Genomic DNA, 14,859 nt, shown 5'->3' on the forward strand with positions numbered 1-14,859 from the left:
ACAAAAATAAACTCAAAATGGATTAAAGACCTAAATGTAAGACCAGATACTATAAAACTCCTAGAGGGGGCTTCCCTGGTGGCGCAGTGGTTGGGAGTCCGCCTGCCGATGCAGGGGACACGGGTTCGTGCCCCGGTCCGGGAGGATTCCACATGCCGTGGAGCGGCTAGGCCCGTGAGCCATGGCCGCTGAGCCTGCGCGTCCGGAGCCTGTGCCCTGCAACGGGAGAGCCCACAGCAGTGAGAGGCCCGTGTACCGCAAAACAAAACAAAAAAACCCCCAAAAAATTCCTAGAGGAAAACATAGGCAGAACACTCTTTGACATGAGAGGCCTGCGTACCGCAAAACAAAACAAAAACACCCCAAAAAAACTCCTAGAGGAAAACATAGGCAGAACACTCTTTGACATAAATTGCAGGAATAGTTTTTTGAATCCGTCTCCTAGAGTAATGGAAACAAAAGCAAAAATAAACAAATGGGACCTAATTAAACTTAAAAGCTTTTGCACAGCAAAGGAAACCATAATCAAAACAAAAAGACAACACACAGAATGGGAGAAAACATTTGCAAATGAAGCAACTGACAAAGGATTAATCTCCAAAATTTACAAGCAGCTCATGCAGCTCAATAACAAAAAAACAAACAACCCCATCCAAAAATGGGCAGAAGACCTAAATAGACATTTCTCCAAAGAAGATATACAGAATGCCAACAAACACATGAAAGAATGCTCAACATCATTAATCATTAGAGAAATGCAAATCAAAACTACAATGAGATATCATCTCACACCAGTCAGAATGGCCATCATCAAAAAATCAAGAAACAATAAATGCTGGAGAGGGTGTGGAGAAAAGGGGACACTCTTGCACTGCTGGTGGGAATGTGAATTGGTTCAGCCACTGTGGAGAACAGTATGGAGGTTCCTTAAAAAACTACAAATAGAATTACCATATGACCCAGCAATCCCACTACTTGGCATATACCCTGAGAAAACCAAAATTCAAAGAGAGTCATGTACCAAAATGTTCATTGCAGCTCTATTTACAATAGCCAGGACATGGAAACAACCTAAGCGCCCATCATCGGATGAATGGATAAAGAAGATGTGGCACATATACACAATGGAATATTACTCAGCCTTAAAAAGAAATGAAATTGAGCTATTTGTAATGAGATGGATAGACCTAGAATCTGTCATACAGAGTGAAGTAAGTCAGAAAGAAAAAGACAAATACCGTATGCTAACACATATATATGGAATTTAAGGGAAAAAAATGTCATGAAAAACCTTGGGGTAAGATAGGAATAAAGACGCAGACCTACTGGAGAACGGACTTAAGGATATGGGGAGGGGGAAGGGTGAGTTTTGACAGGGCGAGAGAGAGTCATGGACATATACACACTAACAAACGTAGTAAGGTAGATAGCTGGGGGGAAGCAGCCGCAAGGCACAGGGATATTAGCTCGGTGCTTTGTGACAGCCTGGAAGGGTGGGATGGGGAGAGTGGGAGGGAGGGAGACGCAAGAGGGAAGACATATGGGAACATATGTATATGTATAGCTGATTCACTTTGTTGTAAAGCAGAAACTAACACACCATTGTAAAGCAATTATACCCCAATAAAGATATTTAAAAAAAAAAAAAAAAAAAAAAAGAAAAAAAAAAAAGCTTTTGCACAGCAAAGGAAACCATAATCAAAACAAAAAGACAACACACAGAATGGGAGAAATATTTGCAAATGATGCAACCAACGAGGGATTAATTTCCAAAATATACAAACAGCTTATACAGCTCAATATAAAACAAACAAACAACAGAATCAGAAAATGTGTAGAAGACCTAAACAGACAGTAGGGAACCCTCCTACACTGTTGGTGGGAATGCAAATTGGTGTAGCCACTATGGAAAACAGTACAGAGGTTCCTTAAATAACTAAAAACAGAGTTACCATATGATCCAGCAATCCTACTCCTGGGCATATATCCGGAAAAGACAAAGACTCTAATTTGAAAAGATGCACCCCAGTGTTCACAGCAGCTCTATTTACAATAGCCAAGCCATGGAAGCAACCTAAATGTGCATCAACAGATGAATGGGTAAAGAAGATGTGATACACACACACACACACACACACACACACACACACACAAAATGGAATATCACTTAGCCATAAAAAGGAACGAAATAATGTCATTTGCAACATGGATGGACCTAGAGATTATCATACTAAGTGAAGTAAGTCAGACAGAGAAAGACAAATATCATATGATATCACTTAAATGTGAAATCTAAAAAAATGATACAAATGAACGTACTTACAAAACAGAAACAGATTCACAGACATAGAAAACAACTTATGGTTACCAAAGGGCGAAGAGTGGGGAGGGATAAATCAGGAGTTTGGGTTTAACAGATACGAACCACTATATATAAAACAGATAAACAAGAACCTATTGTATAGCACAGGGAACTACTGGGTTGGCCAGAGTCTGTTTGATTTTTTTCTGTACGATGGCTCTAGTCGTGCTTGTCTTTAACTTCATTTGAAACAATTTTGTTAGATTGTATTGTGACAGCATATCAGCATGCATTAAAAAAAACTTATCAAAATTGGTGAATTTTTGTGTAGCCATTTAAATACTGAAGTTGGAAGAAAAACAGCAACATTTTCAGCATATTACGCTTTATTATTTCAAGAAAGGTAAAAACGCAACTGAAATGCAAAAAAGATTTGTGCAGTATATGGAGAAGGTGCTGTGACTGATTGAATGTGTTGAAAGTGGTTTGCAAAGTTTCATGCTGGAGATTTCTCGCTGTATGGTGCTCCACCGTCGGGTAGACCAGTTGACGTTGATAGCGATCAAATTGAGACATTAATTGAGAACAATCAATGTGGCTATACCACATGGGAGATACTCGACATACTCAAAATACCCAAATCAAGCGTTGAAAATCATTTGCACCAGCTTGGTTACGTGAATCGCTTTGATGTTTGGGTTCCACGTAAGTTAAGCGAAAAAAATCTTCTTGACCGTATTTCCGCATGCGATTCTCTACTTAAACATAACGAAAACGTTCCAGTTTTAAAACAAATTGTGATGGGTGATGAAAAGTGGATACTGTACAATAATGTGTAACGGAAGAGATCGTGGGGCAAGTGAAATGAACCATCACCAACCACACCAAAGGCCAATCTTCATCCAAAGAAGGTGATGCTGTGTATATGGTGGAATTGGAAGGGAGTCCTCTATTATGAGCTCCTTCCAGAAAAACCAAACCATTAATTCCAACAAGTACTGCTCCCAATTATATATATAACTGAATCAGTTTGCTGTACACCTGAAACATTGTAAATTAACTATACTTCAAGTAAAAAAAACATTCTGCTCTGGGAAAGACAATACCAAGGGAATTAGCAGACAAGCCACAAATGGGGAGAAAATATTTGCAAAAATATTTGATAAAGACCGTTATCCAAAATATAAAAAGGATGCTTGAAACTACAAAAAGTAAACAACCAATTAAAGAATGGGACCTTAACAGACATCAACCATCAATAGACCAGAGAAGATGTACAGATGGCAAATAAGCATATGAAAAGATGCTCCACCTCATATGTCATCAGGGAAGTGCAAATTAAAACAAGACACCATTACACACTTGTTAGAATGGCCAAAATCTGGAACACTGACAACACCAAATGCTGGTAAGGATATGGAGCAATAGAATCTCTCAGACATCGAGGGTGGAAAAGCAAACCGGTATAGCCACTCTGGAAGACAGTTTGATTTTGTAACAAAACTAAGCATATTCTTACCGTATAATCCAGCAATTGCACTCCTTCATAATTACACTCCTTCATAATTACACCCCCAAAGGAACTGAAAACTTCTGTCCACACAAAACTCTACAAATGGATGTTTTTAGCAGTTTCATTCATCATGGCTCAAACTTGGAAGCAACCAAGGTGTCCTTCGGCAGGTGCATGGATAAACTGTGGTACATCGAACAATGGAATATAATTCACAGCTAAAAAGAAATGGGCTATCAAGCCATGTAAAGACATGGAGGAATCTGAAGCTCATACTACGAAGTGAAAAAAGCCAAACTGAGAAGGCTCCATACTGTATAATTTCAACTATTTGACATTGCGGAAAGGGCAAATCTATGGAGACAGTAAAAATAATCAATGGCTGCTGGGGGTGAGCGTGGAGGGGGAGAGATGAATATGCAGAGCACAGAGGATTTTTAGGGCAGTGGAAATACTCTGTACGGTATTATAATGATAGATATATAGCCATTAGTCATTTGTCCAAACCCACTGTACAACACCAAGAGTGAACCCTTAGTTAAATTATGGATTCTGGGTGACTATGATGTGTCAATGTAGGTTCATACCTGGTAAAAAATGTACCACTCTGGCAAGTGATGTTGATAAAGGGGGAAGGCTATGTATATCTTGGGGTAGGGGGGTGTATGGGAAATCTCTGTACCCTTATCTTAATTTTATTGTAAACCCAAACTGCTCTCAGAAAATAAAGTCTTTAAAAAAAAAAAAAAGAACGGAAGGAGCATTGCACATAGACTCTGAAGGGATACATGGAGACTGGTGGTCCCTAGCCTTGGTAACCAGCCCCCTTGACCACGTACACAGGGAACATAAGGACACCTCTGGATGCAGTTTCTGTGGTTACAGAGGTTGACCAACCTGAGGCAGGAGGAGTGCCAGAGAGATACAAGGAGACTTCTCACCTGTAAACAGATTATTTAGGCCACAGATGCTAGGAAAATGACAGGTACGGAGTAGTGCCTCAGGTAAGTTACAGAGTGCAGATTTAAGAAATAGGGCCACTCTTACCCTTCCTCAAGGGAGGTCACAGTCAAATGAGCCAGACAGGGGGTAGTAGAACAGGCAGTCACAGGTGCCAGCTCTGAAGACAGACTGCCCAGGTACCTCACCAGGCTCTGTCATTTGCTGGCTGTACGGGCAAATTTCGTAATTATTCAGGTCAGCGTCCTTATCAGTAAAATGGGGATAATATTACCATTGCTGTGAGATGAGGAATGTAAAATAACATGCTTATTTCTTATTACAATTCTTACTTGTCTTCCTTATTATACAGATTTCATTTTGCATTAGGAGAGGCAGTTTACCTTCCCTGCTATCAACCTTAACCTTTATCTCCTGGTGCCCAGTACTTGTGCTTCTTAGAGACGTCTTCAGAGGTCTTCCAGATAGTCAAGTGGGAGACAGGGAGAGATGTAGGAGAGAGTTATTAAATCCCCGGGTCTGGACCTTAGCTTTACAGGAGGGAGAGACAGGAAATAACATTTGTTGAGCTCCTACCATGTCCCAAGCTGTGCTAAGTAGGCCATCTACATACATTTTCTTACTCCAGTAGGTATTTTTATCTTCTCCATTTTAATTTTAATTTACATTAAGCCTCAGTGTACAGATTACATTCAGATTACATTTTCAGTAAGTGGAAGAATCAGCATTGCAGAATTCAACCTTCTTCCTCAGGTTATAGTGAGCCTGGATTTCTAGCAGTATCAACCCATTCATTCACTATTCTTTTGACAAACAATTAAGGCCTTGATAGAGGTTACTGGTTGCCCCTCAGTATCTGCTCCCTTCCTCTCCTTCCTTATTTACTGAATTCTTGTTTTTAGATGAGCACATGACTGCCAATAATAAAAAACCCTCAACCTCCTTTGCAGAGGGAAGGCTGACATTACAGGCATAGTTTTTTGTAGGACAGTGGGAGCCTCAGTTAGGTGATGGTGGCCATCAAGACCATCTGACTAACTCCTCTCACTTTGATTTTGTACTCACCAAGCAACAACTGATTATTATGTGAAAAGAGAGAGAGAGAGAGAGAGAGAAAGATGTGAGAGGGTCTATGAGGTTTTACTAGAACAGCCAGCTGGCCCCCTTCTCTCTCATCTCAGTTGACTCTGCCAGAATTAATTTTTAAAGATAGAGTTGCTTTGGGACTTCCCTGGTGGTCCAGTGGTTAAGACTCTGCACTTCCACTGCAGGGGGCACAGGTTCCACCCCCAGTCGGGGAACTAAGATCCAGCAGGCCCTGCGGTGTGGTGAAAAACAAACAAACAAACAAAAAAACCCCATAAAAACCCCAACAGAGTTGCTTTTGTTAAGAACATCTATAAATCAATATCTGTTTTAAAATTATTTATTATTAGATTAATTTTAAAACACACACAAAAAAACCCTTAAAAGTCAGTTTTCTGTCCGCCAACACAAAAAACAAAAGAATCATTCCCTTAGTAAATATTTTGGTGACAGTTAATGATTTGACTACTGTGAGTTTAAAATACAAAGATGCCAAATAATTATACAGTGGGAAAGATGTGCTGATGACTTTGTAAGGAAGGTCCCCAGGGTGGTTTTTCACTGATCCTTACCTGGATTAGTGGGTCCCAGCCTCAACTGCATGGCTATATCTTGTGCTTTTAAAAAAATCAGGATGCCCAGGCTGTGCTAATTAAATCACAATCTCTGGGGAGAGGTCCTAGAAATCAGTATTTCTTTTCCCCACACTCCCAAGGTGATTCCAAAGTTCAGCCAAGCTTGAGAGCCACTAATCTGAATTTTTGGTCTAATGTTTAAGATCATAGAGCTATTTCAAATGGAAAGGTTTGTTTGTTTCTGTTTGTTTTTGTGGGCTTTTAAAATTACTTTTGTTTTACAGTTTTAGAGTTGCTATGAAAAATGAGAGAAAGTTCACTCATACAGGAAGCAGAAGCACAAAATATTAAAAGCTTCATATTCTTTTTTCTTTGTGGCCAGGGAAATCTAAAGACAGACCTTAATACCGACACGCATCCAAGAAAGACTCAGAGATAGATACATTTAGAAAAGGAAAGAGTTTACTTGCAAAGGTGCAAGGTAGGCAGACTGAGAAACTGGTTTGCCGAATACAAGAACTTAAAGAAAAAAAAAACTACTACAAAATTGCTAGTTACTAGTTTACATAGCCTGTTTATGGTAGACAAACAGTAACTTTCTCACATGATTATCATACAAAGGTTGTTAAATACCATTACACACAGCAAGGCAAATATTAAAACTAAGGGGAGGGCTTCCCTGGTGGCGCAGTGGTTGACAGTCCGCCTGCCGATGCAGGGGACACGGGTTCGTGCCCCGGTCTGGGAAGATCCCCTATGCCGCGGAGCGGCTGGGCCCGTGAGCCATGGCCGCTGAGCTGCGCCTGCGCTCCGCAACGGGAGAGGCCGCAGCAGTGAGAGGCCTGCGTACCGCAAAAAAAAAAAAAAACAAAAAACTGAGGGGAATCCAAGGAATTATTCAAGGCGTTATTATTTGGGGAATCAGAACAAATCAGGATGATCCTGCAGTTTTTGGATTACCTAGTGTGAAGTTTGGTCATATCGGAAGCAGGCAAAGCAGCAGATTTTGCTTTAACACACCTGTCAACGCTCTAGGCTGGTTCTACCCCGAAGAGGGAACAGTGTATCTGACCTTCTGCGCAAGCTCCGACACGGCTCCAGGGGGCGGGGCGAGAGCACGCAGGGACTTGTGGGAAAGCCCAGGAAGGCGGGGCCCGGCGTGAGTCACTGCGGGGCGGCAGTGGGGACGGTAACAGCACGTTAAGGTGAGCCGGCTTTGCGGTTATCACCGGCTGCAGCAGCGAGGAGGCTTTTGGGGTCGCCCTGCGGGAGGAGGGGTGCAGCCGTGGGTGCCGGGTGAGGCCGAGAGGGCAAGGGCGGGCGGCAGGGCCCGGCGTTGGGGCGGCGCGTTGGTGTCTAGGGTAGAGGCGCACCAGGGAGCTCGTTCCGGGAGGGGCTCGCCCCGAGCAGCCCGGGCCTGGACGGACAGCCTTGCTGTCGGTCTCTCCACCCCGGCTGCCCGGATTATTGAGCGATTTGCGGTGGTCAGGACCGCAGATCCACCCTCCCCAGGGGACCTCGGTGGGGCCCGCCCCCTTCTGGCGTGGGTGTGCAATGCTCGCCCGGATATTGGGTATGAAAGTGATACCCCAGGCGCTGGAAGTTACTGGTTGCCTGCCTGGACGTAGGTTCCGTGGGAGCAGAGGTGATAGGTGAAATGGAAGAGGTTTCTTTCCCCGCCCTCTCCCCCCCCCCCCCCCCCCCCACGTATCTCAGTGGCTTGCTGCGATTTTATTCACATTTTTTTTTTTTTTTTTTTTTGCAATACGCGGGCCTCTCACTATTGTGGCCTCTCCCGTTGCGGAGCACAGGCTCCGGACGCGCAGGCCCAGCGGCCATGGCTCACGGGCCCAGCCGCTCCGCGGCATGTGGGATCTTCCCGGACCGGGGCACGAACCCGCGTCCCCTGCATCGGCGGGTGGACCCTCAACCACTGCGCCACCAAGGAAGCCCTTATTCACATTTTTGAGTCCTTCGGCAAAACATTGTACTAGCTTTGTTTTTTAATGAGATATACGTATGTGATCAAACATGGGCACTGCCTGAAAGAAGCTTAAGTTTAGTTTACTTTCTGACGCAAGGCTGGGGGGTCAGAAGACCTATATGCGGTTGCAAACATCTGTTCCTCCTCCTAAACGAATCCCTTTTCTAATCTCTTCTGTCTCTCCCATCCTAACCAACCCTCACCCCCCTGTCTACCCGATACACACTTAAGCTTTGAATTCCCTCCCACCTTTTTGGGGACCTTGCCGCATCACGCATCCCCTTTCCTATATTTTCTTTTACCTTGTTCCTCAATTCCCCCCCATACTCGTGGGCAATTTTAGGTTATGAAAGGCAAGATTATGCTAATCCCCATATAATCTCATTTACTCAGCTCATTTCATTTCTGTCCTTAAAAAAAATCCCATTAAAACTAAATAACCTTTATATGACTAAATATAATGCACTTTATTTCCTCCATGTGACTTCTGTGGCCTTTGACACTGCTAACTTTCCGTCTTTTTGAACTAAAACTTCTCTTCTGTGACAGTACTCCAGGTTTTCCTCCCAGCTCTCTAGATGCCACTGCCTGATTTTTACTGTGTTGGCATTTCTTCCTTGGTTTGTTCCCTAGATATGTGTTCTTCAGGCTTCCCCCAGCGCCCCCCCCCATTGTCACAGTAATGAAACATATCCAGATCTCATGATTGTAGTTTCTACCTTTATGCTAGTGACACCCAAATTTATATTTCTAGCCCTCTGTAAGTACATACTGGCTATGTCCTGATGTCCCGTAAGAACTCAGTTACCTTATCCCAAACTGAAAAACATCTGTCTTTACACATGTTCTGCAATCCTGAAACCTCTTTTCCTTTTAAAATTGTGATTCCTGACTCAAAGTGGTACCACTAATCTTACCAGGCTCCCAAACCAGAAATCTAAGACTTTGAGTCCTTCTCTGCTCACCAACTCCTCAATCTAATGAGTCATCATGTCCCTTTTATTTTACCACCTTAATGTTTCCCATAGCTTTCAGACTGTAGGTCAGATCTCATGGCCTGGCATTTCCTGATCTGTCCCATATTTGCCTTCTCTTCCGTTATTCTCCCTCCCAGTCCCTCATTCTCCTGGCCCACTCCTCCACATTAATCACTTGGCTGACCCCTTTTGAAACATGGCTAAATTTCAGCACCTCTGGGGACTCTTTCCTTGAACCTGCCACCCTACTGTCTCATTTATACCTGTCCTTTGTGGTCAGCCCCATAGCATCTGCATGTACCGCTAGCACAGTGGTTCTCAACCAGGGGATATTTGAAAATGTCCGGAGACATTTTTGGTTGTTACAGTCCAGAGGGAAGGGAGCAATACTGGCAACTAGTTAGTAGAGGCCAGGGATGCTGCCAACCATCCTACAATGCACAGGACAGCCAACCCACAACAAAGAATTATCTGGCCCAAAATGTCAGTAGTCCCAAGGTTGAGAAACCCTGCCTAGCATAATATTTCGTTACTCAGTACTTCGATTATTTTCTTTTCTCCTCCACTAGAGAAGGGACCTTGTCTTATTTTTGCATCCCTAAATCTTGATACAGGGCCTTTCACATAGCCAAAGTTCAATAAATGTTGAAAAAAAAAAAGAGTAAAGGAGGTAATTAGGCTAAACTTATAAACTCTAGAGATGAGCAGCCAATCTGCTCCCATAGGCTGCTTGCTAATTTTCAGTGATTTCCTCCCTGTTGCCTTTCATGCACATTGCATGGATGCCCAACCTATCTGTTTATTTTGCATTTGTTTATTCAGGAAACATTGATTGACTCATTTTAAGCATAATATACTGATATTTTCTTTCTTCTGCATCACTTTAGGTTCCTTTCCTTACATGTATCTTGGCCATTTATGAAGAGGTAAAAATCATTAATTAGCTGGGTTTCAAAAAAAATAAACCAAATAATTCTATTTAATTCTTATCAGAGGTTGGTTGATAAAAACTGTGCAGGCCACAATGACTTCAGCAAGTAAAGCAATTGAATTACAACTACAAGTGAAACAAAATGCAGAAGAGTTACAAGACTTTATGAGGGATTTAGAAAACTGGGAAAAAGATATTAAACAAAAGGATATGGAACTTAGAAGACAGAGTGGTGTTCCTGAAGAGGTAAATTGCTTAACTAAATTCCTACTTTAGCATCCAGCAAAACTATCTTAAAGTAAAGCACCACCTTTAAAATGTTTTGTGGAAATACTGATTGAAGTGATTTGCTTTCTGCCAACATTTTGAAAAATTCTGCTTTTTAGAGTCTTTGTAATAATTGTATTAACTATATTAAGACATTTTAAGGCTTAGTGAATAGTTCCTGAAAGGAAGACCATGTGATAATTTTAAGGTAAATGAACAGAATCATAAAATATGTGGGTTTGTATATAATTCTGTATATCATATATAATTATATATTTAGTGATATATTAACATACAGTATTGCCGTAAAAACTTAGGTAGTACCTAGACTCAACCAAATGGTTTTCTTAAGACAGTGCATTCAAATACAGATAGCGTTTTCATACTGTTTGTAATGACGTGGAGCCAGTTCAGTGTGCCATTGTACTGCTGCTAAATCATTGTACCAAGGCTGAAGATCAGGCAGTTTTTGAATTTAGGATTGCAAATCCTAAAATGCAAAGTGTATAATTAAAATTTCTAGGTAATGTCAATACTTTTCTTATGACTGAACAATGTTCAATATTTGTCAAAGGATGAATTAAACTTTTCAGGCATAAGTTATCATTATAAATGAGTGAATTGTTATTTCTAACCACTTGAAAATTAAATTAAAAATTACTTTTACTTGAAAATATACTTTAGTGAGAATTTTAAACATCGCTAGTTATACAGAAAAGAAAAGAGCAGTCTTAAAACGTTGTGTTGTTTTCCCTTCCTAGAATTTACCTCCTATTCGAAATGGGAATCTTAGGAAAAAGAAGAAAGGCAAAGTTAAAGAGTCATCTAAAAAAACCAAAGATGAAAACACAAAAAACAGGATAAAATCTTATGATTATGAGGCATGGGCAAAACTTGATGTGGTAAGTTAATCTGGTTATATTCTTCTTAGTATTTGAGTAAAATTTTCTTGGAGTTAGTTAAGCGTCATGGATTAAATGAAAAATAATGTAGAGTTCTTAGGACCTGTGTCTTTCTCTTATAGACTATTTTGTGTGGAATAAAAACTTAAATACCTAGCTGTTCCGTTAACTAGATTATTTTTTCTCTTACAGTCCTCTTTCAGTGAATAGTGGCTAAAACAGCTGGATTCTTTTCTTTTTTCCTATTTTTTCTTTTTTTCTCCTTTTGCACAAATAGTACATAAGAGATCCAGTGTACTCTTCACCCAATCTCCCCTAATGGTTACATCTTATTTATAGTACAGTATCAAAACCAGGAAATTGATATCGGTGCAATGTATGTATAGTTCTTTGCCATTTTATGACCTGTAGATTTGGGTAACCACCATTGCAATTAAGGTACGGAAATATTGCATCACCACAAAGACCTCTCCACCTATAGTTGCGCCTACCTCCTTCCTCTTCATCATCTCTAACCCTTAAACAGCCAGAATTCTAAGATAGTAATAATATGAGAAAAGAAGGACTCTACCAACATTTTTTTTTTTTTTTTTAATAGACCGAAGGACCTGTAGAATACTGGCTAAAAGAGAATGCCTTTGGGTTTAGTCTTAGGGCTAGGGCTGCGTGACAATAGAATTAGGGCTATCTTGATTTCAGGAAGGGCCCTTCTAGGCTGGTGTGGTGCATGCCTCCCATCTCCCACACATGAGACACAGTGTAGCTGGAGAATTAATTACTCTGCCACATAACCCTCTATGCAGTATTCCAGGCAGCCACTGTCAGGCCAACCTGTGAACGGGAACCTGTTGGCCAGCCTTATTCCAGACTCTGACCCACCCTAAGGGTTGATTTTGTTAGGTTGATTTGGAATACACACTCGCTTTTAGTCTTTTTTAAAAGTGTTCATTATGTAATATTTGATTCATACAAAATAGTTTGTAGAGATACGTGTTCTAAAGCATGATAATAAAATGAATACATAAACCCACCACCTAACATAAAGAGAATTTTTTCAATCCCATTGAAGCTGCCAGTGTGCTCCTTCCCTGTCCCATCTTCTTTTCTCCTCTCTACCTTCAGAGGTAACTACTATTCTGATTTTTGTGTGTATTATTTTCTTTGCACTTTTTTGCTTAACATTTTTACTGAGGTATAACATTCATACAGTAAAGTCCCAAAATCTTAAATGTACAACTTCCTGAATTTTCACTCATGTACAAAACTGAGAAACTACCATGCAGATCAAGATATAGAACATTTCTCGTATCCCAGAAACCTCCCTTTTCCGTTGATTACCTCCCAGAGGTGGCCACTGTTGTGATCTCTAATATTGTAGATAGGTTTTGCCAGTTTTGGAATTTCTTACAGTTGCATCGTACAGTATGCACGGTTCTCTGTTTGGCTTCTTTTGCTATTATTGTCTGAGATTGATCTGTAGTGTCAGTAGCAGTAGTTTGTTCTTTTTCATTGCTGATCAGAATTCCATTGTGTGGATATATCACAATTTGTGTATCCATTCTCCTATTGATATACACTGAGTTGTTTTCAGCTTGGGGCCGTTATGAATAAACCTGCTATGAACATTCTTGTACATGTCTTTTGATGGATATAGCACCTGGGATGGTATTTGCTTGGTCATAGTTTGTATATGCATTTAGCATTAGAAGATACTGCCAAATGGTTTTTCAAATTAGTTTTATTTCTCTTTTTATAAAACATTTATTTTAATTAATTTTTAAATTGAAGTATAGTTGATTTACAGTTTAGTTTCAGGTGTACAGCAAAGTGATTCAGTTTTATATGTATATATACACACACACTTATCTGTACTTTTTCAGATTCTTTTCCATTACAGGTTATTACAAGATATTGAATATAGTTCCCTGTGCTATATAGTCGGTCCTTATTGTTTATGTTTTATATATAGTAGTGTATATCTGTTAAACCCAAACTCCTAATTTATCCCTCCCCCACTTCCCCCTTTGGTAACCATAAACTGTTTTCTATGTCTGAGAGTCTGTTTCTGTTTTGTAAGTGAGTTCGTTTGTATCACTTTTTTCTTTTTCTTTTTTTAATTTTTATTTTATATTGGAGCATAGTCGATTAACAATGTTGTGTTAGTTTCAGGTGTACAGCAAAGTGATTCAGTTATACATATACATGTATCTATTCTTTTTCAAACTCTTTTCCCGTTTAGGTTATTACAGAATATTGAGCAGAGTTCTCTGTGCTGTACAGTAGGTCCTTGTTGGTTATCTATTTTAAATACAGTAGTGTGTATATGTCAATCCCAAACTCCCAATCTATCCCTGCCCCCCGACCCTTCCCCCCAGTAACCGTAAGTTTGTTCTCTAAGTCTGTGACTCTGTTTCTGTTTTATAAATAAATTCATTTGTATCTTTTTTTTTATTTTTTAGATTCTGCATATAAGCAATATCATATGATATTTGTCTCTCTCTGTCTGACTTACTTCACTTAGTATGATAATCTCCATATCCATCCATGTTGCTGCAAATGGCATTATTTTATTCTTTTTTGTGGCTGAGTAATATTCCATTGTATATATGTACCACATTTTCTTTATCCCTTCCTCTGTCGATGGACATTTAGGTTGCTTCCATATCTTGGCTATTGTAAATAGTGCTGCTAGGAGCATTGGGCTGCATGTATGTTTTCAAATTAGAGTTTTTGTCTTTTCCAGTTACATGCCCAGGAGTGGGATTGCTGGATCATATGGTAGCTCTATTTTTAGTTTTGTAAGGAACCTCTATACTGTTCTCCATAGTGGCTGAACCAATTTACATTCCCACCAGCAGAGTGGGAGGGTTCCTTTTTCTCCACGCCCTCTCCAGCATTTATTATTTGTAGACTTTTTGATGATGGCTGCTCTGACTGGTGTGAAGTGATACCTCATTGTAGTTTTGATTTGCATTTCTCTGATAATTAGTGATGTTGAGCATCTTTTCATGTGCCTATTGTCCATCTGTATGTCTTCTTTGGAGAAATGTCTATTTAGGTCTTCTGCCCTGGTTGTATTTTTCTTGATGAAACCAAGGCTAATTGAGTCCAGAGAGAGCACACATTATTATTTAAATAGTATGTCATCTGCTTTAGTAATGTCTCGATGCAAGAGAAGTATGATTTTGGGTCTTGAATTTATTACTGTTGGAAATGATACTTTCTGAACATGATTTATTCTCTGCTAAGTATTATTTAGTCTGCTTTAATTTTTTGTAACTTTACCCCCTTCTATGTAGCCTTTTCCTTTTCATAAATTGGAATCTTCTTATAATGCCCTTTCCTAAAAGGCATCATGTCAG

General features: G+C 40.2%; 1 protein-coding gene across 2 annotated transcripts in view; it reads left to right on the forward strand.

Moving 5' to 3' along the window:
- The first annotated feature begins 7,563 nt into the window (after window positions 1–7,563).
- RPAP3 (RNA polymerase II associated protein 3) overlaps window positions 7,564–14,859 on the forward strand; it is a 42,058-nt gene continuing 34,762 nt past the window's right edge. Inside the window, exons 1-3 of one of the 2 annotated variants that reach the window (XM_032646631.1) lie at window positions 7,564–7,641; window positions 10,285–10,574; window positions 11,357–11,497. In XM_032646631.1, the coding sequence (XP_032502522.1) occupies window positions 10,422–10,574; window positions 11,357–11,497 (294 nt within the window). In that variant the 5' untranslated portion in view covers window positions 7,564–7,641; window positions 10,285–10,421. The remainder of the gene's footprint in view (window positions 7,642–10,284; window positions 10,575–11,356; window positions 11,498–14,859) is intronic. The other variant, XM_032646630.1, reaches the window with a different exon arrangement.

This window comes from Phocoena sinus, chromosome 10 (assembly GCF_008692025.1).
Source record: "Phocoena sinus isolate mPhoSin1 chromosome 10, mPhoSin1.pri, whole genome shotgun sequence".
In the NCBI taxonomy this organism is placed as follows: Eukaryota; Metazoa; Chordata; class Mammalia; order Artiodactyla; family Phocoenidae; genus Phocoena; species Phocoena sinus.